We start from the raw sequence: 25,438 nt of genomic DNA, 5'->3' as shown, positions 1-25,438 counted from the left end.
CATGACCAGTCTCCCCATCTCCTCACACAATATCCATTAAAAATAGAGCTCACTTTTTTTATTTAGAACCTGGCTCTAAATTCATTTTCTGGTCTTTAGTTTTAGTACTGAAGAGGTGATTAACAGCCACTCCCAGTCTGCCTTCTCGATTCCATTCCAGATTTGATAGGCTTTTGTCATGTTCTGTGAGATGTCTCATGGGAGCTATTATATACACCTTTGATCTTATTTTTGCCCCTTCCTTGATCAGTTTAAGATCTGTAAGGAAATCTTTGTTGTTGTTGTTGTTGTTGTTTGAGGTTGAGAGAAGAACTGCACACAGCAATTAAAGTGTGGGTAGATGGGCAAAAAATTGATTTGTTGAGTGTGATATTTGTGTTTTATGGTTCATTCTCTATTCCTTTCTTTAATAATTTCTGGAATTGCTTTGCTTCTTTTCTTTCCCTTATTCCAAACACTGTACTGATAGTTTAATGAAGCTGTGAATCAGAATGCTGTAGTCTTGCTGAGCAGTATTGATACACTGAGAGCACATTTATATTTGAAGCTGAAGTTGCTTTCCCCCCAGAGATAGATGTGTTTGTGTTTGCCTATATTTAATTTTGTTTGCTGTTTTTATTGTCTCATAAGGGTCTTTGTGATTCCATGGACTCTCCTGTTATCCTTGATGTCTTAAATTACCAGCTAGCATCAGCAAACTTTCAAGTCCCTGAAACTGATGTTTTGATCTTAAGCAATAAAAGAAATGCACTATTTGCTCTGGGCTGCTGGAATCCAGTGGTTTATAAATCATGTTTTTGGAATTATTGGGCAAGAGACATTACTGTAGAGTGCTTGTGCAGTTTGCAGGCTGAAAGTTATAAATGTAGAGAGCTGTGTCTCTTTCTATATAGCTTGTTTCATATTCCAGATACGGAACTTTTTGGTGTCTGTGCTGTCTTGTCTGCAGAGACTTGGGAAAGTTCTGTATCTGTACTTTGCAGGGGGTTGATGAGGCTGTGTTTTATAATCTCTTTGCTTTTTTTGCCTTTTGGGACTGTAAGTGACCTGAAAATGTCATTCCCTAATTATTTGGGCAAAGTTGTCAGCCTAAATATATCAAAACCAAAGAATTTGCACAAATAGAGAGTGAAAGTGTACTGACTCTATTGCTCTGAGATGTGAGCAGTTTCTTCTACAACTTGGGTATTTGATTTTTGAAAAGTGCTCTGTATCCTCAGATTTGAGGGATCACTTGCTTCTATTTTTTTTTTTTTTTACCTCTTTGAAGATAATGCTAAGATTATTTATGATTTTCCTAATAATTCACAATTTTTACTAGGTAGCACTGCTTAATGCCTCTCAAAAAATACTTTTATTGCTTCACCCCCTATTGTCTTCCAGGCACAGGAAACTGTATTTTATACTCTTGTAACTGAGCTTTACTTTTGTGACAGCAATATTAGCATAAACAAGCATATTAAATAATGGATGAGATTAAAATAATCACAGTGAGGAATCATCCCCTCCCTGCCCTGCTCCAGTGCTCAGGGATCTGAAGAGAAATTCTGAAAGCATTACATGTTGGCTGGCTGGATGTATCATATCAGTTTACACTTAGGAGCAGAGCCATGCTATTGGGCAAAACAGTTTTAAATTATTATTTATGCAGTTGTGTTTGCAGCTGGTATAAAGTGCAGGACTGGTTTCACATGCCTCCAACAGAGCAGGGGGAGCACTCCTGAGCAAGGCTCTCCTGTTTCCTGACTATGTGTGCTATGGAAAGAGAGACGGCTGGGAAAGGATACAGGTTAGAGTGAATAGTTACAGTTTGGTGTAGGAATGCAGTCTTTCTGTCTGATATTTTGGCATTTCTTAGGCTTTTTCCCATTTTGATTAATTGATACTGTTTGTGCTATCATTAATCAAATGTTTTCCAGTAACGTCTTGTGCCTGTTGATGAGTATTTTCTTTAGTAGTGGCTTTTTCTTCCTTTTTTTTTTTCTTTTTCTTTTTCTTTTTTTTTTTTTTTTTTTCCTTTTTGAGGAGGAGGAAGTGTGTATAAAGGGAAAGGAAGTCTTCAGTAATTCCTTCTTTCTCCCTAGGGCAAAATATAAAATACGGTTTTATATGCAGTATTTTCTTTTTAAAACAATAGTGAAATAATATTTGGTTCTCATTTGAATTGTTAGTGCCGTATGTTACTCTTCAGAAAGCTTCGTTTGGTTAGAGAGTGTTCCATTTCTTACTTTAAAATTTATTGTTACATTTTCTTGTTGGGCAGAGACAAGATTATTGTTGATTCTTAATACTGTTTATTCTAAAGGAATGTGGTGGTGTTCTTCAGAAGCACAAAAGTCGTTTTTATCTGCCATGCCTGCCTTTTGAGAAGCTGGTGAAGCAGGGCTTTTTCTACTCCCAGTCACACAATATTGATGTCGTCTGTTTTCAGTGCTGAAACCCTGTCTTCTTTTTCCTTCCTGGAGAAGGCAGGAAGGGAGAAATTGGCACAGAGAGGCCATAAATTCACTTCAGGAGTCTTAGTGAGCAGCTGCTTTTAGAACCTGTAAGGCTAATTGATGTCTTATTCTTATTTTGTGTGACTCATTTGTGTATTTTTCTCACTTTTTAAACTATAATGACGTAAACTTCTTTCATTAGGAAAGTAACTACTAAGGCTTAGTTTCTCTGGAAATAAAACAGTAACAGAGGTCCCTAACCCTTCTTGTCCTCTGTGTATCTTTAAAGTTTCTGGACATGCAGTGCTGCCTTTGAGTTTCAGAGAATCAAAAGTAGTGGTCTTGTGTGTCAAATTTACAGATTTAAAGTAATGCTGTGATGAAACATGAGGATTGTACTTAGCTGACGTTGTTGAGTTGTACTTGCTTCCATCTCTGTGCTTGGCAGTTGCTGTTGTTGAAGCAAACACTGTGGCATGTTTTCAGGAGCACTTCTCATGGGTGAGAAACATTTGAGTTCACAGTCTTGTCACTGCTGACCCCCTGAGATATACTGATATTGGTATAAATGGTTTGTTCTGTAAAAGGTAATGTTAGCCTGTATCTCTTTCTGAGGCCATCCATCCAGTGGGTTGTGTTATTGTCTTAGTTGCTGTAATAAACAGCTCCAACTGTGTTTACTGTGCATGCAAAGCTCATGTGTGCTGTGTCTGGCTTTGCAGGGTGTGTCAGGGCTGATGAGTGTGCTCTGCAGTCCTGAAGGATGTGCACTGCAACCAGCCAGTGCTGGGTGTCTCCATGCCAGCCACTGCTTTATCTACATTGCCAGGCAAGGTTGTCAGGCTTTGCCTAAATGTATCACAGTCAAATTTATCACAAATTTACCACTGCTGGTGCCCTAACCCTCCTCGGAGTGCTGGCCTTCCCACTCTGTGAGCTGTCAAAAAGGGATGGTTCTGACTGGCTGGATTTATCACAGGTGTGGTTTTTCTTGGGGATAATTTTTTAAATGCAGTCAGCTTCACTACAAAGTGCGCTCTGCAAATTCATTTGGTTATTCCTCAAGCGTGCTATGGGCCATTGATTTATGTCTGTAGAACATCAAGAATTCCATTCAGTAGTAAATATGTTGGTTTCACTAAAGAACTCTAACCTCTTTAGTATTTTCAGTTTTAGTTTTCAGTTGAATAAGATCAAAAGCACAAGTGAGTGATTGACTCATGAACATGAAAAAAGCAAGAAATAGAAGTGTGGTAACTTAGACGGTAACCAGTGTTACCATCTGCTTCTGGAATCTAGTAGGCAGTTGTACCACTTAATATTATGTGTGTATAGCAAACATATTACCTTCCTGGGGCTTTTCTGGTTTGGGTTTTGGTTTTTTAAGGAGTCTCTCATTTCAAATTGTCTCTCAGTTATTTAATCTTCTGTGAAGGCATTCTGATTTCTTGTAGCTGTATGGCAGGACTGGTGCATTTTTGACATTGTGATGATGAAACTGCAACAGCAAACAAAGTTTTCTGTGTCTGTTCATGGCAGCTTTCAGAGCTAAAGGGAATCTGGAAGCTATGAACAAATATTTTCAGTGTCTTAAGATGAAGCTTCCTGTTGCTTCTGTTAACATTACTTAGGGATCTGAGGAGGCAAAACTCCTGGAGTTTTACTGACTTTTATCAAAGTCAGAATTGAAATATACTCGTGTGCAGCTGAGGTGGCGCTCAGAAGGAAGGAGTGTGTGTACAGGTATGGTTAATTTTGTTAAGTGAAACTATTTAGTACTTCTGATGACTGTGTTGTTACGGCAGATGTCTCGTGCACACAATCATCAGTCTGCTTTTTGTGCCTTTGAAATGCTTCAATTTTTAAGAGATGGAAATGACTGGACGTGTTTCATGTTTCTAATCAGCTGTGAGTTATTGGGCTCAGATAAAGCTGATCACTTGCTTCCACCTGGAATCTGTAAGACTGAAAGTGGAATGGAGATGCTGTCCTCTTAATCTTCCATCCCACGACATCTGACTCAGGATGATGAAGAAAACAGCTGCCTGCTCTCCCTCTTGCAGGAGGAGAAGATCCTGGTGTGTCTAGTCTTTCTGGTAGCCCATGCTTCAAGTTATAGCTGTTCTGTTAGTCTGTGCTTCCTTGGATTTAGCTGTTGTTGTTATACCTCCAGTTTTCGGGTCTGTTGTGGCTGCTCCTGGGTTGGGATAAAGTCAGCTTTGTTTTCTGGACTTTCCTCTGTGCTCGTGGGTGGAATGGCAGTGCTGGCAGTTGTCTGCTGGCAGAGGCAGCAGGCCAGGCAAGCTGCAGGGGTGTCCTCACTGCGGGCCGTGGAACCCAGTGAGCTGCTTCTGGCTGCTTCTTGCAGAGAATCCTCGTAACCACATGACTCGTGTTAAATTTTATAAAATTCAGTGTGTTTATTATTGTGATTTTTAATAATTGGTTTGAGGGAATCTGAATTTTTCAACGTCTTTGGATTTTTTGTAGAGTAAGTTTTTCTCCGCGGCTGCCGTTTTTCTCACCGCGCTGGAGTTACCGAGCCAGTGGTAATCTTTTCTCAGATCCAGTGTTGTTGGTAGTTAGGCTGTTGCCTGAACACTCCCACAGTGTTTTCCTTCCCACAGTCAGAAATAAAGGACGTTGCTCCCTTGTAAGCCTTTCTTTCGCTGGCTAACGAGTGAACTCAGCAACATGGGGCACTTATAAAATATCCTCAATTCAATGCCATTTGTGGAACGAGAACTAAAAAAAAAAGATTATAATTTGAAGTGGAGCTGTAGGAAGTGCTTAGTCCTTAGCAAAAATCCCTTTTAAAAAAAAGGCAAAAACCATTGGTCAGTCACATGCATTTTGTTTGGCTCTAATTTGAGGTCTTTGCTGCTCCTCTGGATTTCTGGTCTTAAATAGAACTTTTTTAAAAAAAGACATTGCTTTTCATCTGGATTTTATATTTAAAGTCTCTTTCTTTCTGCTTGTAGATTTGTTTGTAAATGCATCATAAACAGACAGCCCAGAATGAAGAAAGCAAGCAGGAGTGTTGGCTCAGTGCCCAAAGTGCCTGGAGTAAATAAAGCTCAAACAAGTGAAAAAGCCAAACCAGAAAACGGCTCCTCAGTGTCTGCAGTAACAAAACTCTCCAAAACCGGGACATCAGCATCTCTTTTGAAGGTAATAACCAGCAGAACATTCTGATTATTTGTATTTTTTACAGTAAAGCTTTAAAAAGGGTAGAATTTCAAGGCTTGTCTTTAATGAAGCTTAGACTAGAGGTTGCATGGGTAGCTGGAGGGAATCTGGGAAGTTCCAGAGTGCTGGGCAGGGTGACAGGATCTTGTGTGTCATTCATGCTGTACTTTCATACTGCAGGATGAGGTGGAGGGGAATGTGCTGTGCAGGACTTGGCTGTTGTGCAAAAGGAGCAGAGTGGAAGTTGTGTTCTGACGAATGTTGTTTGTTTGGTGTTATGCTTGAATGATGTCAGTGACTAATAGGATTTGATAAGAGTTATTTACTAGTTCTGAGAAAAGAACTAATGAAGTATCTAACATGAGAACTTCTATATGTCAGTGCAGCTGAATTCTTCTGGCTGTTTTGGCCTTTGTGTTGAAGTACTGCTTGAGCTGAATTTTCACAAGTTGATTCTTGCTCCCAGAACAAGTTCAAAGGTAGAGGTTTTCTCTTACAGTAGCAAAATCGGGCAATATATGTAGGAGCATATGGCTTCCAACAAACAGACACACTGAGGTGTGCTGGTGGGGAGTTTTCACCTGGGAGCAACCACATCTGTGTTGGATGGATGGATGGAATGAGCCTGCCTGGTCTGTCTCCTTTTCCTGGCATGGAGACGTGGCTGGATCCAGCTCCTTTTGCTCTCTGCAGCCCCGGTGTGCAGTGCTGTGCTGCTGCTGCCCTGGAACAAATGGACAGAGCAGGGAACAGGGTGTCCAGCTGGGACCTGCACTGCTATCACTGACACACAGGGAGCCACAAAGGCCATTTAAGTAACTGGCAAATAAAGATCCAAAATGAAAGAAGTGTAAGGGTTGAGGTCTCTCTGTAATAGCTCTGCAGGATTACTGAAGTCAAAAGGTGTGTTCCCTTTCTCTTCTTCCTTTTCTTTTATGGAAGAATGGTTAATACTTTTGCTGATGAACTTGCAAGCCAGGTTTCAGGGAGGTTTTCTCCCAGTGCCCCTCCTTTCTTCCATCACCCAGTGCATCTTGCAGTTTTCTGAGCTTTAAATAATCTTTTGATGCTTGTTGACACTACTTACTTTATATTTTTAGAAACCTCTCAAAGCAACTGAAGTCCTTTGTAGTTTCCTTATCAAGTTTCTTATGTCATACCTCTCAGGGAGATAAAGGAGGAGGATGATCTAACAGTGAACAGATTTGACCCAGCATGCTTTCACAGTTTTACTTATATTAGTAACACTTCTGGCTGTGTTTTGGTGTGGGATTAGAATTCATGACAATTTGTGAGTTTGAGGCACAATGAAAATTTTCTCTTGATTACTAAGGCTTATCTCAGGTTTATGTTCAACCAGGCTTACTCATACAGTTGGATGTCTTTTACTTGTTGGGGTGCTGATGTGCCAACTGGGTGACTTAATGCTAGTGATGAATCTTCTTTGAGTGTTGTGTATATAACAAAGTTAGTTGTTTGTGGAGTGTTTTTGTTTACTGGTACTGACAACTGACATAATTTCTGGCTTGAAATAACTATCAATAGAAGTTTCATTTTTTAAACAATTTTTAATATCATTTGATATTTGATATTGTTGACGAAACATTTGGCATATTGTTTTCCTCATAGAAGCTGTAGGGTATGCTCCTAGAGTTGATGAATTGGTGTGTGTTCTGAATTTCATTTAATATTCTTTGACCAAAAAAAAAAAGCTGCCATTAAATAACTTCATTGCAATGCTTACTAATTTATTCAGTCCTTTGAGTTGGATATTGAGTGAAAGGCCCTGTCTGTTCAGCTTCTCCCCAGTGCCCTTGGTCGTTTCCTTCTCTGTAGTTTCTGTCTCCCACTTTTCCCAGCACTTGTGCAAATGTTCAGCACCCCACACACATTATTACTACAGAAATTTAACTGCCAGCCACTTTTAGTTTGTAATCTGTCAAAAACCACCCTACAAATAATATATTCTTATTTTTAAGGTCATTATTTTTTGACTTCTTCAGCTAATGAGCTTGTGATCCTGCTAACACTCCCAGCTGTAATTAGACAGCAGCTGTACTTCAGACGAATTGCAAAAGCCAGTGTCCCTGAAAAGCCAGGACTCTGAGACCAATATTTGAATATTAAAAGTTAGAGTGTGTTTTCAGTATTCATATGTCTGGGCTTCTATTCTGTTTGCAAAATGCAGTAACTTAATTACAGATTGTTGTGAAGTTTTGTGTTTGAAAAGCTCAAATGCAGCAACAACAACCATCAAAGAAAATCTTAGGTAGGAATAATTATATATATATAAAGGCATTTGAATGAGATGCAGTAAATAGGGTATACCTGTTGAGAAACTAAGATGAAATGAATTGTATAGGTCATTATTCAAGTTTTGTTGCGCTGAAAGAAAGCAGTGAGAGGAAAACAGAATATGAATTGTATAATTATAAAGTGGTTTTTTCTATAGAAAATCAAAATAGGTCTGGATGAACTTTTCTAATTTTTTCATATTTTAATGTAAGAGTTTTAGTGCTGAGCAGGATGGCACAGTTCTTAGTAAATGGAAAAAAGTGGTTTGATAAATATACACCATTGCTTTTGCTTCAATTTAAAAGATATGCTGCTAAAATACTTTGATTTTGAAACTTCTGAACGGTTGCCATTGTGGAACATTAAGAAGAGAGCTGCCGGTTTGTAATTTTTCCAAAGCTTTGCTAAATAGTTTTCTTTGCCAAGAATATAATGTTACAGCTTTGAGAAACTGTTTACTAATTGGCTGCAGAGGAGGCAGTGCCTTCCAACCTAGACCAGAAATAGTTTATGGGTAAGTCAAAAGAAGAATGGCTGTCTTAAATTCCTTTGTTCAGCAAGGACAGCAGATGACTAATGTCTGAAAGTGTATATTTTACTTAGCGTTTTTTTTTTTCTTCAAGCTGAGTCACATCTTGACCTATTTGGCTTGATAACATGTACTTGTACTCTAAGTGTCTAAAAGCTTAATCTAATTTCCCCAGTCTTTCAGCAGGCTGAAAATGCTGACAGCTCACAGTCTGTTTGAACTATCACGTTTGCAGGAGGGTGGGCAGATGCAGCAGCCAAGCAGAAAATCACTGTTCTGTGCCTTCTTGTAATACCTTGGTTTAGGGAACAGTAGCACAGGGTTGTTTCCCTACCCCTGTACCCCCATGCCCACAAAATTGGCTTAATTAGATACAAAAGCTAATTGGATCACAGGTAAGCCAGGGTTGTTGTAGACCTGTAGTTTGTGCTCAGCCCGTCCTCCCCACACGAGCTGGGTGGGCTTTATGGCTTTTGTAGCCCCCCACATTTTTGCTTTCCTATTTCTATTTCCATTGCCTGTGCCTGTTTGCATGGCTGCGTGTCGTGGCAGATCAAGGGGCTGCTCTGACTCCTGGGAGGAAGGAGCCCTTGGAAAAGCCTTGTTTGCACAGCCAACTCCAATGGCATTTTCATAGCAGAAACGCCAGCTTTAGATGCACAGCAGACTAGATCCTTGGAGTGTTGTGTTTTCTTCCAGCCTTTTATTAACTTTACCAGAAGCTGCACAATTTCTGACATGATTCAATAAAAACATTCTTGTCCTAGAGGATTTTACCCTTAAACATTTCTATCTGTAAATTTTCTGTATTTCTATCAATTGCATGCAGAACAAATATGTTCTTGTCCCAAAGCTCCCTTTTGTTTTGCAGCTGCTCTTTGTAAATGGCACAGATCCCATCCATGCTCTTTCCACCGTGCTGTGATCAGTGTTCCTAGCTGTTCTGGAATTGGCACTTGCAAAAACAGACTGTAGAGAATATAGTGACATGCAACTATTTTTTTTTAATTAAGCAAGTCTGTCTTTATTCTAAATGTATAGAATTTTAATGTCTGCAGTATAGTTTTTAACATGGATTCGTGTGGGAGCTGGAAGTTACAAACTTACAGACGTGATGGAAAGCAACTGGTTAACTTCTATGCACTACCTTTTAGCTGGGATGTTGGAGGAGAGTTCAAATGTGTTGTCCAGCTGAATAATAAAGTTGCTCAAGGAATGCTGCTAGCACAGCTGTTTTCTTTTAAATTTTTTTTTCCTCATATAATGGGAAAAATGTTGAGCATATTTTAATTTTCACCATTTGAAAAATTGTATTCTAAAGAGTATAAAGTCTGCCAATTAATGCTTAAGAGATTAGTATTCCTAGACTTTGCTTTATTCTGAAAGATATATTCTCTGTTTGGGAGTCTGGTTGTTGAGAATGCTGTGCTTGCTGCCTTGTCACATTCCAGGAAGCGTTTGTGGCTAACAGTAGTTTCAGGAGCAATCATATGAGGTTAGACAAAAAGTCCATCAAACAAATACCCCATCTCTTAAAATTCCCTAGAAAAGGCCTTGAAAGCAGGGCAAGGACATATACTGAGGATAGCTTTTCCTCTGCCTCTGTCCTAGTTTCTAGTGATCTGTAGCTTAGTATTTTGAGCTAGAAGTTGTATTTTGCTGATGTTGGATTGATTTTTGCTCTTCTTTAATTTGAGCTTTTTGTTGTGAATTTGTCCACCGGAAAACATTTGATCATATTCAATTGAAGGATATTGTACTAACGTCCTGGTAATTGGTGGTTTAATTAGCTAAGGAGTGCCTTCGTTTTCATGCATAAGCAAACTTTCAGTCAAAATTGACAAGTTTTATACTATGATGTGTTACTGTGCCTTAATTGGTTTTTTAATTATTATTTTTCTCCTTGGTACTGAAAGATTAAGAATTTTTTTGGGGGGGGAGAGACGACTCAGTTTCAATGCTCACTCATATGTAAGGAGTTAAAGTTCCATTTCAGTTTACCGACTCTGCACAGTGCAGTGCACTTACACTTTTCAGCATTCTTGCATAGACACATGACTTGTCAAATATGTACTTTTTAAACTGAAGGAATCTTTACCAGTAGAAGTGTTGGCTGTGCAGACTGCTGGGCCAGCTGTCTTAAAGCTGCTTCTTCCCTTTCTTTCAGACTAAGAGTAACGATGACCTCTTAGCAGGGATGGCTGGTGGTGGTGGAGTGACCATGACCAACGGTGTCAAGGCCAAGAAGAACTCTTGTGTATCAACAGCATCTTCAGCTCCAGGGACAACCATGAACAGTCTGGAAAACAAACCCAAAACTATTGCAGGTAAACGGATATATTGATTCTTAAAGGTGGAAGTTGGGAGGCTTTTCATTTTCATTTAATGTATTGAGGATCCAGGTTGCCTACTGAAGTGCTCATTCAAACCTTGGTCAAATCACACACCTTCTGAAATCCTTTCCTGTTTTTAATAATGTAATTGCTTTTTTGGAGGGTGTTCCTTTTAGTTTTTTCAGTACTGACTGTGCAACTCTTATCTAAAATGAAATAATATAATTAATTTAGAGAATCATAGATTTTTCGAAAGTTGTCTGTTTAAAAAATCCATGACACAAGTACTAAATCTCCAAGATGCCTTGTTACAGTGAACATTTTGGACATTTTGTATTGCTTTATAGAAATGAAGTAAGAAGGCTTTCAGAAACTGTTCAGAAAAGTGAAATCATTTAGTGTGTTATTGATATGGATTGAAATAGATCTTCCTTCCATTGCTATGTTTTGGATTCAGTAATGCTTGCAAAGCTGCAAAGCATCTGGAAGCAAAGGAGTAATGATCTATATCTTCATTTTTATGCAATGAGATGAAAATATAGGGAACAGAAAATGCTGAATGTTGGGTTAATGCTTACTTCCAATATTTTCTATGAAATGTACGTAGCAGTGTGATTGAGAAAATCAACCACTGTGTTGCCTTCTGTGACAGATATTGTATTTTAAATTCATGTTCCTAACTTTTGAAAAACATACAGGTACCAGTTCCACAGCTAAGCGTAGCACTTCATCTGGAAATAAAGAGTCCAGCTCTTCCAGAGAGAGGATCCGGGACCGTTCCCGTTTGAGCCAGAGCAAGAAGCTGCCCCTGGCAGGGCAGGGGCCCGGTGACACGGTGCTGGCCAAGCGCTCCCGCAGCCGCACCAACCCCGAGGCCGACATCCGCATGAGCAAGTCCAAGTCAGACAACCAGATCAGTGACAAAGCTGCGCTGGAGGCTAAGGTCAATGATCTTCTGACCTTAGCAAAGACTAAAGATGTGGAAATCTTGCACCTGAGAAATGAGTTAAGGGACATGCGTGCTCAGCTGGGACTCAATGAAGATCATCTTGAGGGGGATGAAAAATCTGAAGAGAAAGAAGCCATTGTTGTCCATCAGCCAACTGATGTAGAGTCTACACTGCTCCAGTTACAGGAACAAAACACTGCCATCCGAGAAGAGCTCAACCAGCTGAAGAATGAGAATCGAATGTTAAAAGACAGACTAAATGCTTTGGGCTTTTCTTTGGAACAAAGGCTAGACAACTCTGAAAAGCTCTTTGGCTATCAGTCTTTGAGTCCAGAGATTACAGCTGGCAACCACAGCGATGGTGGGGGCACTCTGACATCTTCAGTGGAAGGCTCTGCTCCTGGATCAATGGAAGACTTGTTAAGTCAGGATGAAAACACTCTCATGGACAACCAACACAGTAATTCCATGGATAATTTAGACAGCGAGTGCAGTGAAGTTTATCAGCCACTGACATCAAGCGATGATGCCTTAGATGCTCCGTCCTCTTCAGAATCTGAAGGAGTACCAAGCATAGAAAGATCCAGGAAGGGAAGCAGTGGCAATGCAAGTGAAGTATCCGTAGCTTGTCTGACAGAACGGATACATCAGATGGAGGAGAATCAACACAGTACAGCTGAAGAGCTCCAAGCCACGCTTCAAGAGCTTGCAGACCTGCAACAAATAACACAAGAGCTGAACAGCGAGAATGAAAGACTTGGAGAGGAAAAAGTAATCCTGATGGAGTCTTTGTGCCAGCAGAGTGACAAGCTGGAACACTTCAGCCGCCAGATCGAGTATTTCCGGTCCCTTTTGGATGAGCACCACATTTCCTATGTGATTGATGAAGACATGAAGAGCGGGCGCTACATGGAGCTGGAGCAGCGTTACATGGAGCTGGCGGAGAACGCTCGCTTCGAGCGCGAGCAGCTGCTGGGGGTGCAGCAGCACTTGAGCAACACTTTAAAGATGGCAGAGCAAGACAACAAGGAGGCCCAAGAAATGATAGGGGCGTTAAAAGAGAGGAATCACCACATGGAACGGATTATTGAGTCGGAGCAGAAAAGCAAAACAGCTCTGGCAGCTACCTTAGAGGAGTACAAAGCCACGGTAGCCAGTGACCAGATTGAAATGAACAGGCTGAAAGCTCAGCTAGAGCACGAAAAGCAGAGAGTGGCCGAGTTGTACTCTATACACAACTCTGGAGATAAATCAGATATACAAGACCTGCTGGAGAGTGTCAGGCTGGATAAGGAAAAAGCAGAGACCTTGGCCAGTGGCCTGCAGGAAGAGCTGGCACACACGCGCAACGACGCCAATCGATTGCAAGATGCCATTGCTAAGGTAGTGCTTAAAACACCATTGCATTCTAACATCCCATGTACACTGTGACTTTTTGGCCTCTGTAGTTCTTTCAAGAGTAAAAGATTAATTATGGCCTTAATTGGATTGCAGTTGTGTTAGGACTGATTACTTTCTCTTGACTTTTGCAGTAAAAATGATGTGAGCATTTGAAAGAATTTATGGATTCACTGAGCTACAGGGTGACTCTTATGTTACTTTTTAAAAATATTTAAACTTCACAGCTTATTTCAGTGGCCAAACTTAAACAGTATTTAAAATATTGTACTAGTTTAGTGCTTAAATTGCACACCTTTTGCAAGACTTTATGTGCTGATCAGGTTTTGGATCAAAATGTTTATTTCCAGTTCTGTTTTGACCCAAATATTTCTAATTTATGCAGTAGCTATGTCTAGTAACGGTATTTACCATAATTTAATATAAAAGCAAGAATCACACAATTGACTTATATGCACTTAAAGGTATATCTTCCTGAAGGGACAATTTATGCCAAATAAAATGTGTGAACTATATATTAGCTGCAAATCAACATGTTAGTCATGATCACGAGCCTGTTAGAATCAACCTTAATTTGGGGTGAAAAATACACTAAAATAATTTTAATAATTGAAGTTGGAGAGTGCTGTTAAAATAAGAAGCACTTAAACTAATGACATAAAAGCAGGCTATTTTGTCTATTAAACTTGGTGCCTGCCAGCCTTGCCCACCCTAAGCCACAACCTAATTTCCCTTGTTTTTCTGACACCCCATTTTTGCTATTGGGTTAATGTGCCTCTGGTCCCAGCCTGTTACTTATGTTACAGTTTTATGAGGCAAGACAAAATCTCTCTTCCCCTGCTCCTGAAAGAGAGAAGTCAAGCAAGTCCACTTCTTCCCTTCCCTGTTTTGTGATGTTTTTTGTTTTTGGTTTTTTTCCAATTTAATAGTTTGACAGGCTCCTCTGAGAACTGCTTCAACTCACTAACACACCTCACACACAAATGTGACACTTGCTTAAGGAAATCACTCATCACACACGTCCAGCAAGCACTAAAATTGATGCACAAGAGACCAAGCTTTTTTTCTTTTGACAAGAGAAAGGAAGGATAAAGAGGTTTCCCCCACCCTGTCCCTTTTCCGTGGCAGCTGGGTGTTAAATTGGATCAGCTGCTCATGAAACCTCAGCCTTGATACAATGGTGGTGTTGCTTCACTTGTATGCAGGGCTCTGGTCTTAGAATAGCTGGGAATACTCATATATCCAGCCTGAGAATAAAAAAGTTTTACTTTGGCCCAGGAAAAGAGTTGCACTAGAAGAATGTATAGTCAAAGGCTTACATTCCCCCTGTATTTTTCTGGTTGCGGAAATAGATTGTAAGTGTGGTAGTTACAAAACTGAAAGTATGTTTAATATGCAACTGAGATAAATTCTTCTTTAGGTTGAAGATGAATATCGAGTGTTTCAAGAAGAAGCCAAGAAACAAATTGAGGATCTCAATGTGACTCTAGAAAAGCTTCGGACAGAACTAGATGAAAAAGAGACTGAGAGGAGTGACATGAAAGAAACCATCTTTGAGCTGGAGGATGAAGTAGAGCAGCACCGTGCTGTGAAGCTTCATGACAATCTTATCATATCTGATTTGGAGAGTAAGTATTATGCATTTCTCCTGAGAGAAAGGATAATTTAAGAGAAGCTCAAGTAGAACACTGTAATATTGAAAATATTTCCACTTGTCTTTTGTATGTCTGAATTCAAGTCAGACTAGGTTTTGCAGAATCTTCACACACTAGGGAAAGAAAGAAATCAAGTTGGCTTGGCTTTTCCCACATAGTAGATGGTGTGGGAATAAAAACCTGTGAATAGAGAACAAATATGAAATCTACTAATATTGTTTTCAAGTTCTTCAAAGTAGAAAAACATGTAGTAGAAAACATGTTTACTGTGTACCTGTCTAGCTCTCTGTGCCTTAGTTCCCTCTCTGATCTTGGAGACCTGCTCAGACATTCCTACCACGGGCTGGAATTCTGCAATTAGTCTCCATCTAAATAAGAACACAGGCAACTCTACCCTGGCAAGCTCAATTTGCACAGTGCTACTTAGGGAATTCAAATATCTGTTAGTCTTCCATGTTATTCAAAGATGAAACAAGATAACAAAAACAAACAAACAAAAAAAACAACCAAAGCATGATTCCTTCTAACAACAAGGGAAATATTCATAGAAAGGGTTTTAAATTGGTCTGCTATCAAGAAAAGTTAGTGTCTTAAGCAACCTAAATGGTTTATTCAAGCTCAGTGTCTTCAGACATGGCTGTGAGTGTTGTTTCCCTAAGCAATCCTTCTTTATTTATCTTGAAAGGCAATCGCTGCTTCTCTTCACAAAATAGTTATAAGTTTTTATTCTGAATATTTTTTCCCTTTCTGTGCTAAAAGACAGTAATTTTGGAGCAAAGACTCAAAAAGGTTGAACAGTTTTCTACTTGTTTTGTTTTGTCCATTAACTGAAATACACTCATGCAGGAAACAGCACTCTAGTCAAGTAGTTATTTAGGAACCTGATTACAAGGCAGCTCTGATTTTTAGATGCTTCTGCTTTATGGGTACAAACCAGCTGTCAGATATTTAATTTCGACTGGTAAAAATTCTCTCAGACAAACCTCTGCCAGGGGAGAAATTCTCAACTAAAATTGCAACAGTCTTTGTTATTCATTGGTCTTGAAATGGTTTGGAAAATTCATCTGGACCAGCCGGTGTCCTGACGTGATCCTTTGGGGGGGAAGCAAGCTGTTGTTATATGCTGGAAGGAGAGTGGCATCTAGTGGCAGTAAGAAAGGATGGCACCCGAAGAATTGTATGAAAACTTTAAAAGTGTATTATTTCTGACAGCTTGAAAACTCTGTTGGTTGTGGGTTCATAGTTAAACCTCTTACAGGAGTTTTTTCGTGGTAGTCTCTAGGTACTGACAGCATAGAACATCGTGAAAAACCTGGGTCTCCGAGGTAGTACATACAACATTTAAAAGAGTTCTAAACACAAAATGGAAAATTATAACTTAAAGATTTTCCTAAAGACACACTTTACACTTAGGAGAAAGATGCCTCATAGATGAAGTGGTGAGTGTTCACTCAATTTAATGATTAATCAACGAAAATAGTAATGTAGGAATGGGAAACACTCCAAGCACTGGTACTTAGGGTATGGTTCACTGTGGGCTTTTCAAACACCAAAAAGAAACACAAGGAACCTACAATGGCACATTTTTCACAGTAATCTGGGTATTCAACTGTCACATTTTAGCTGTTAATATGTCTGCCTGCAGAAACAGGGATCTCTTTGATGTGTGCAGCAGGATGCAAATTGCATTGATGGAAAACACACGGTATGTTCCTGACATCCATCCAGATGTGGTGAGAGCTGCAGTGAGCTTGTTACTGCTGGGATGAAGAGTTTTAAGCATAGTGCTTAAAGGGCCTGGAGGGAAAACCTAATGAGGAGCAGCTGAGGGCACTTGGTTTGTTCAGCCTGGAGGAGGCTGAGGGGAGACCTGGTTGTGGTCTTCAATTCCTGCTCTCTGTGGCTGGTGACAGGGCTTGAGGAAATGGCTGGAGCTAAGTCAGGGCAGCTTTAGGCTGGATACCAGGAAAAGGTTCTTCACCCGGGGGGTTGTTGGGCACAGGAACAGGCTCCCCAAGGACAGTGGTCATGGCCCCAAGGCTGCCAGAGCTCAAGGAGTGTTTGGACAATGCTCTCAGGCACAGGGTGGGATTATTGGGGTGACCTGTGCAGGGCCAGGAGTTGAACTCGATGATCCTGATAGATCCCTTCCAAGTGAGAGTACTCTATGATTCTATTGTACGTGAAAAGTCCCAGAAACATTAAAATAATCTGCATGTTTTCTGTCCTCCCTGCTGTGCTGAGCTGAAAGAGGCTGTGGGGAGGGAAGGACCGTGGAGAAGGCTGACACCGCACTAGATGGCGTGTTGCCTCTGGATTTTGCTTCTGACTCCCAAAAACTTGCACTAGTCAGGTGGCCCAGCTGTCACATTAGTCATCCGCAGTAACTAAGGGGGAAAGAAAAAACCTTTTTTTCCTCCCAAGCAGTTAATAAGAGTTTGTGGGGAATTTTTTTCCAGAAAAAGTTTTACTCCTAATTTAGAGAAAATATGTATTTGTAAGTTAGCTTACCACTTCTCAGAGGTTTCTTCTGAAGCGCAAAAATGGTCATTGCTTGTTCTCTTAGCACAGGTGCACGCAGGTTCTCCTAGTCTGTAACTATGTAAGTCAGTGAATTTTTGGGACAAAGGTAGGTGAGCTAGAAGGTGGATATATTTAATGTTCAGTGAATAGTTCTTTTATGGATCTGACAGTGTTAGTTTTAATTCTGCTATATCTCATTTGAAAAGGATCTTGACAGCAGTTATGAAATGAAAAGTTTGCATTACCATATTTAGGCCTTTTCTAACAAAGTGTTGGAAAAGTCAATAGGATGTTCATTTCTTGTACTTTTTTTAACATTTCATGTACTTTTTTTTTTTTACTAATGGCAGACCCTTAAAAAATCACCTTTCTTGATGTATAAACGTGTTGTCTGACATGATGAGCTCAAAAGCAAGATTGATTTACAAATTGCCTGAGCTTTGGTATTTGTACCCAATGCCTCTTCCTTGCAGAAGGGAGCTGTAGTTCTCATACTACTCTGTATATTTGTGGTTGTGCTGGGAGAGCCATTTCTATGCTAAAGAATCAAAATGCTCTCCCAGTATAAGGCATGCCTGTGTAACCAGTACAAAAACTGTGGGAGTGCCCATTGTGGAATTGCCTGTGTCAGAATTACTTGGTTTAGTGTCCCCTCCCAGGAACTGTCATGTCATTTTTGCTGAAACTACTGCATGTGTCTGAATATTGTTAGTATTTTTTCCCTTATTTTTCCCCAGAAACTATTAAATTAAACAACTGAATGTTGATACTCATTTTTATTTCATAGTGATAAATTCTAACTGCTAGTTATATTGGAATTAATAAAAATTGCATATACAGAACATTGTGATACCTTTTCTCTGGTAGCCTTACAAAACTCTTCCTCCTACCCCCAGCCCAAGTTGTAAAGGTTTTCTTTGCCATTTGTAGTCTGCATGTCCCATAATCTTTTTTTTTTTTCCCTGCCTCTTAGGTAGAGGTAAGGCCTTGTCAAACTGTGGCTTAAATCAATATCATTTTGTGAAATGTAGGTGTAATTGGATCCTGCAGTAAAACACGAGCTAGCTGATTTGCCATTTCTGATTATCCTATTCATTCATCAGAAGAGTCTCCTTGTTCTTCATTTACCCTAACATGCAGTTACTTTTTCTTTTATCTCAGTCTTCTTTGTTGTCTATGATCCTTAAAAGAAGGAGACTGGATAATGGTAGAAGGTCCTTCCGTACTGAAAATTCAGGCAGGTGGAGGTGGAAAGGGTTTGTGTGTGTTAGAGAAGGGTGTGGAGTTTGCAAGGGTGCAGAAAGGAAAGATTCTACATGGCAGCCTCTACTTATTTTGACTACTTGAATTATCTGGTTGTAGTTGGTGGAAGAGGTGAAATCACTTATATTAGTCATAATTTCTCACGGCATTTCAAATTCAGTTGCAATTTGGTGGGGGTTGTTTTAAATCTCCTTGGTTGATTGGGGAGGAGAAAGAGCACTGTTTCCAGCAACTGCTCTAAACTCCTCTGTATTATTTATGGTACCTGCAGAATATTCAGACCATTGTGTTTTACTTCAAAGCCTAAATACACTAAAATTTAATGGTGCGTTTCATAACTCACAGAAGCTCAAAACAATGGCACTACACAGGCTTTAACTGTGGGTGCATTTATGGTTTCTGGTTTGTGGTTATTTTTAGATAGCTTGCTTTTAGTAGTACTGCAAATTTTGTTTTTGAAAACATTTTTTCTTTGAACTGTTTTAAAAATAAAAATGAACATCAACTTGATTTGTTCCAAAATGTATTTAAAGGAAAAGAGGGGGGGGGAGCAAGTTTTATAACTTTGGCCTAAAGCTGGCCCCTTTAGTTCTGAATTTAGCTCAAACAAGTTGTGTATAAAGAGACAAGCTAAAAATTGGAGGGCTTTGCTTAAGTATCATAGTATCATGAGATTTGAGTGGCCCACCCTGTAGGCTTATCTTCAAAGCTTAAAGATCAGCTGGGTGCAACTTAAAATGGGCAGTCTTGCAAGGAGGAGATAAATACAGACGGATCTGTCTATTTTTAATCTTTCAGCTTTTCCAAGTTTGAAAGGTTATCATGTTTTCAGGCCAGCTGAGGTTTATATGGTTCTTGTAAAGAAACTGTGACTTAAAAATGCCTGTACTTGGGGTTATTGAGGAAGGTTTTGTGTATTGAACAGCCTAAATGTATTAGGCACCTTCTGTCATGTTTTGGAAAGAGCATTGCTAATATACGGGAAGAATATTTGTTTCCAGCAGGTGTTGGGATATTGCATCTGAGCAACAAAATGCATTTAGTCAGTTTCTTCATCATTTTTAAAGTTTTTACAGTCACACGAATGCTATAGAAATAAAATATCCTAGAATCCAAGGATCAGTGAAGTGACACACTAGTTAGAAATTTATGCCGTGTTCTTCTTTATTAGTTAATTAGTTTTAAGAATGGAGAAATCAATTACATTGTCCCTGTGTATTGAATAAAGTCACAAATGAATAATAATTGCAGTAGCCAGTCTGTCAGACGCCACACAGGAGCTGCTGGTGATCGGGCTGTGAACCCTTTTGTGTCACTGCTGACAGATTTAGGGGAACATCTCTCTCATAACACGAGCTCACAGACTGTTTGGCCTTTTGCTGTAAATATAGTTTGCTTTGACCTCAAATAGTAGCTTGATAGACAAGAATGTCAGATTCTTGGGGGCATGAGTTCAGTTTTAGCCCTGTGGAAGGCACGGCTGTGAGTGTTATGTCAGCTGCTTTATGGCAGGAATTAAACTGTGAATCAAAAGGCTTCATGTAGCTGCAGCTCATGTTTGAGGAGGGAAACCCCCCCTGAGACACTGCTGTCTTTAGGATCCTTTCATGTTAAATTGCCTACCTTGTTTACCTGCTCTTTGTTATTGCTTTGTTGCTTTAGCATTGTGATTTGGGATTTGTATAAGAATTGAGTTTGCTTATGCTGCTCCCCTTACCAGTCACAGAGGAGTGTGTACTTATTAACACCCTCTGGCAAATTATTCCTTCTCAAACTATGTTTCATCAGATGTCTTTGGTTATAAAAATGTCTTCTCTGAGTAAGTCTTCAAAAACATTTGCAGGTCTTTTCAGTTACTCATTTTTAAGTAAATAAATCCCTGACTCAGATCTTACAGGGAATTTAACTTTTTTTTTTCCAGATACAGTTAAAAAGCTTCAGGATCAAAAGCATGACATGGAAAGAGAGATCAAGAATCTTCACAGGAGACTCCGGGTAGGTAACAACCGAAAAAGTCAATAAATTGTAAGCTTAGAATTTCCTAAGACAAGCATATGAAATTGTGAAAAGATAATATTAGATACAATGCCAATAAAATAATCCTTTCTGAAAGACAGGCATCATGGGAATATATTTACTAACCTACAGACACTAAACAATGCTGAAAATTTCTCAGTGCCACAAAGATATGATGTTGGCCTGAGAAGAAAATGTTCTTGTGTGTTTTGATGTGGAGTTTAATATGAAATATTTTTCTCCTCCACTTTGAACATTTTATTTGTCTCCAGAAAAGAAATTCATGACTTTCAAAGTCTAGTTAACTTCCAGCAAAACCTCTTCAGTTTAACTTGTGAGTTAGGTCATCCCTAACACTGGACAAGTGCCTCTGTCGTTCTGTAAATCGTTTCCTTTAACAGCATAGGAAAACTATGAATAATAAGGATAACTTTTATTTTTAACTTCCAAACTGATGCTTGCAGGAGGAGTCAGCAGAATGGCGCCAGTTCCAGGCAGACCTGCAGACTGCAGTGGTTATAGCCAACGATATCAAGTCCGAGGCCCAGGAGGAGATCGGGGACCTGAAGCGCAGATTGCACGAGGCGCAGGAGAAAAACGAGAAGCTCACCAAGGAGCTGGAGGAGATAAAGTCACGCAAGTATGCAAATGACAACAGGGATACATGGTCTTTTTTGCAGTTTTGGAAATCCAGTTTCTTAATTGTTGAGGCTCCAGTAGTTTGTAAATCCTCTCACTGCGAGGATCTGCATTTCAGCAAGCTGCTTTATGCTGCTTTCAGCGGTCAAAATAGGTACACTTACACCAGCAATATTTGTTTCTTTATACTGTATAGTTAATCCACCCTGGGTTTTACAAAAGCAGGTTGAAGTGCAGGATTTTTTATAGTTTAACAGCTAAAAATGATTTCGCTTCCCACAGTGTTGAAAAGCAAGCAGTGTTGGCTTTTCTGTACCATCATTAATATTTCTTATTAGCAGCCAAGGCTTTTGGTGTGGTTAAAAACACAGCTGGGTTTTTACCTGAGAAGAAACCTTAATCAAGTTCTGCATATAACTTACTTACACTGTTTTCTTCCCACTACTAATTAGAGATGCTTTCTATATAAAAACCAAAATAATCCAAATTGTGATGTATTGTGGCTTGAATTAGGTGCTCCAGAGATGTAGAAACTTGAGTTATCTGTCTTTCAGAAGTATTGAAGTCCTCAAATAGGAACATCTTGGACAGCACCATTTGAATGCTGACTACATTGTCTCTAGGGGTTAGATATGAATGTAGCTTACAGAATGATGCTTGTGATGTGTATATATAGAACAATTGTTTTCTGCATGGATGGCAATTTGGTAAGATTTACATTACATTTAGCCCAGCATCTGGTAGGACAGGAGATAGCACAGGCTGTGAAACTTGGGGAAAAGCAGATACTGCCTGAAGATGTATACCAGAAATATATTCTTACCTCCTTAGTATTAAATTGTTTTCCATTTATTCAGGTGGAAAAAAATTCTCTCCTCTGAGATGATTATTTTCATGTAGAATGATAAAATCCTTAAGCCTCAATTTTTTCCATCCATGTGTGTGTGAGATAGGAGCAGGAATTAAAGCCTTATACAAGATATTGTTTTGATAGACTTTTTTACCAGTTGCTGAGCTCTGTTGCTGACAAACAGTAAGAACTTACAGTGATAATTTGGGTTGATAACCTATTTCTGAATTACAGTGGAAAGAAAACTAGGTTAATGCAATGACCCATTTGGACCGTAGGTTTTAATTCAGCTTCAATTCACGTTAATTTTTTTAAGACTTTCCCTGTTAAAATGTTTTTAAATGCCCTAAATGAGCAGCCCATTGACTTCAGGCAGGAAGAAGAGCGTGGTCGAGTGTACAATTACATGAATGCAGTCGAGAGGGATCTGGCAGCTCTGAGACAAGGAATGGGCCTGAGTCGCAGATCCTCCACCTCCTCGGAGCCAACTCCCACTGTGAAAACGCTCATCAAGTCCTTTGACAGTGCCTCCTCCCAAGGTGAGTGCACAGGCTGCCCCTCTGCACGTGTCACCTGGTCATCTCCGGTGGCTCCGCTCACTCACAGGCAAACTGCTCTGTCCTGTCATGACCTCCAAGTGATGGCTGAAACAAACCAACCCAAACTGGATTGCAGAACAGATTGTTCACTGCAGTTAAGTGCAAGCATCCTTTTTTTGTCTTGTCTTTATTTTTCTCTTTGCTGTCGCATTGCCAGTGACTCATATGCTGGATGCTTTGATTCAGTGCTCCTGTATATTAGAAATACATAAACACATATGACACACATAATTATAGCTGGGAGCACAGCTGATTTCAGCCCGATTATTAAAATGTGAACTTAATGTACCAAATTAAGCATTTTAAAAGCCATGTAATAGCTACAGCTGAGTTTATTTCTTTTAATAACTTATATCTTATATTCAAAGCTCTGATGACAGTTAAAAGTAAGATCCAGCCAGTATCACCTATTGAAAGATATAGGAGATATTTTCTAAAATGGAAGGAGTCTCACTCTTGAGACAGTGGACTTTACTATGATTCTGATTGTGGGAAGAAGTGGTGTTCTTCTCTATTAGTGACCAGAATAAGGAGTCCAAGTAATTATTCTGAAATGAGAAACACTTGGGTTTCACCTTTAACTGCAAGTATGACACCTTGTATGGATTTAAACATTTCCCTTTCCAGGTCTTTGAGTTTTGACTTTCATGTCCAACAAAGTCACTGTAAGTCTCATGTAAAAAGGCTTGGTCTGCAGCAGATTGAGTTAGCAGAGACAGTACAGTACTGTGCCCAGCGAAGCTGCTTTTCACTGCTTAGAACCAGGAAGTTTAAGATACAGAACCATCTCTGTTATTTAACCATTCTGTAAATGCTTCTATTTCCATTCTTGTTCGTCTTGTTCATAGGCATTTACAGTTTTTTATTTTTCTAGTGCTAATTTAGAAGTTCTTTTTAGCGTGTTACTCGAGGAAGGTGCTTTCTTGCCAGTTAGTTTACTTAAATGCTAAATCTCCTCTCCCTTCTTCAGAATCCTTTATTTCAAGCTAGTATCTCCCTTCTACCTCAGCATTCGTGTCTAATCATGTTGTTAAATCATCAGATCACTGCTTCACCAATTTAGAATTTTTCTGTTTTCATACATTTCTAAAAATGTTACTTGTTTAATCCTAAAATTTAAGCTTTGTAATAATCTACTCCCTGTGGACTTTGATTAGAAACTAGAAAGGAGAAGCAGGTGATATAGTTTATCTTTCTTGTATTACTGGCAGAGCCAGGAGCCTGCTGCTATGTCTTTAATTGTCTGAAGATCAGAGAACTAGTAATGCCATGATTTACATCTGCCAAGGTAATAGTATCCTGCACCTTAGCCTTGTCCACCCCCAGCACACTCAGGCTTTTACCATGGATGATAGAAAGACAGCAAATGAAGGTAATTGCAGGGGAGTAAATGTGTAGGCATACTTTCAAATGACTTTTCAGTCAATTGCTAATTGAAATTCTGAGAGTGTGATCTGGTAAAACTAGTAATGTAAAGTACAAGGTGAGGGTTGGCTTTAGCAGTCTCCTGTTGCACTGCAGAACAGCGTCATGCTCACGATGGCTTCCTTTCCATGTTCCTCCTAGTTCCAAGCCCTGCTGCTGCCACAATTCCTCGCACTCCCCTGAGCCCAAGTCCCATGAAAACCCCCCCAGCTGCTGCTGTATCCCCTATGCAGGTGGGTGTTTTATGACTGCACTTAATCCTTCTCTGTGAAGAAGATTATGTGAAACTATGGGTGGTAACATACAAATATTGGCTGACTTGCTGGGGAAATAATGATAAAATGTTGCCTTAAGTAAGTAATTACTAAACTGTTCAGTCTAACAAGTCTTTCACTGAGAAGCACGTTGGAAATTTGGAAGTTCTTGTTAAATATTTGCAACCATTGCAATTCATGTGCTATTAAAACGCATGAGAAGAAGACTTTATTTGCGTTCCTTAGTTTTAGAGTTGCTGTTTGTCAGTTCTTAGTCCTGTGCCTGGCAGGGAAACAGCAGTAATTCCCTTCAGTAGTGCACTAAGGTCTGTGCAGAACCTGTCAGCAATCATTAGTATAAATGTATCTTTCAATGCAGGCCTGACAAGGGAGGATTGATATAATTGCAAATTTCTGGTCTTTGTTCATTTTGCACTGACTGAGTTTGGCCAGTGGGTGATGGTGCTGTGTGTTTTGTGCTGTCCCCTCTGAAGCTTTGTCCTTTTGCTCAGCTGCTGCAGCAGCCTGGGTGCACTGAGATGGCATTGTCAGGACTCTGATGTTCAGCTTTGTAGATCTTTGCTGGTTTGATTATCTCACTTGCTGTGTGAAGTGAGATTTTGGCAGAAGCCATCAAGTTTAAGGGCAAAGCAGATGGGACCAGATTCATAAAGAGAAATCAAAGAATGTACTTGGTTTTACTCCTTTAATATCCGTAATTCTCCTGTTGTCTTCAAGATATTGTTATCCAAAAGTTCCGAAACTCGATTTTCACTGTAGGTCAGCGTAATGATTTGGTAATACATTCTCTCTGCCTGAACTGAGGACTTTACAGACATATTAGCTTTAGTCCTCAAGGAACAATACCTGGAACAGACTGACTGTTCTCCTGTTCTCAGACTGGTGCAGGTTTTATTCATTTAAGAGTGAATTTCATGAAACAAATAGATAGCCTTAAAGCAAAGAGAAAGAATTAAATGTTTTTTTGGGAGAGCTTCTGCTACTTCTTGTGGTTCAGTCACTCTTGACAGCAGTTTTCTAAATTAGTCAAGTGTGACGAGTTCGCTGACAGATGCATTGTTC

General features: G+C 39.6%; 1 protein-coding gene across 3 annotated transcripts in view; it reads left to right on the top strand.

Annotated features, from left to right (window-relative positions):
• The window catches only part of SPECC1L (sperm antigen with calponin homology and coiled-coil domains 1 like), a 62,685-nt gene that overhangs the window by 8,406 nt on the left and 28,841 nt on the right, over nt 1-25,438 (top strand). Inside the window, exons 1-9 of one of the 3 annotated variants that reach the window (XM_066199403.1) lie at nt 1,717-1,789; nt 5,420-5,609; nt 10,619-10,778; nt 11,483-13,116; nt 14,552-14,759; nt 20,494-20,567; nt 21,053-21,228; nt 22,450-22,616; nt 24,243-24,334. In XM_066199403.1, coding sequence (XP_066055500.1) covers nt 1,749-1,789; nt 5,420-5,609; nt 10,619-10,778; nt 11,483-13,116; nt 14,552-14,759; nt 20,494-20,567; nt 21,053-21,228; nt 22,450-22,616; nt 24,243-24,334 — 2,742 coding nt within the window. In that variant the 5' untranslated portion in view covers nt 1,717-1,748. Of the gene's footprint in view, nt 1-1,716; nt 1,790-5,419; nt 5,610-10,618; nt 10,779-11,482; nt 13,117-14,551; nt 14,760-20,493; nt 20,568-21,052; nt 21,229-22,449; nt 22,617-24,242; nt 24,335-25,438 lie in introns of those variants that run through there. The other 2 variants (XM_066199405.1, XM_066199404.1) reach the window with 2 other exon arrangements.

The sequence above is a fragment of the Chamaea fasciata genome, unplaced genomic scaffold (genome assembly GCF_029207755.1).
Source record: "Chamaea fasciata isolate MVZ Bird 193981 ecotype frontalis unplaced genomic scaffold, bChaFas1.0.hap1 SCAF_18, whole genome shotgun sequence".
NCBI lineage: Eukaryota > Metazoa > Chordata > Aves > Passeriformes > Sylviidae > Chamaea > Chamaea fasciata.
The sequence above is the reverse complement of the archived record's forward strand: the minus strand, read 5'-3'. Positions and strand labels throughout refer to the sequence as shown.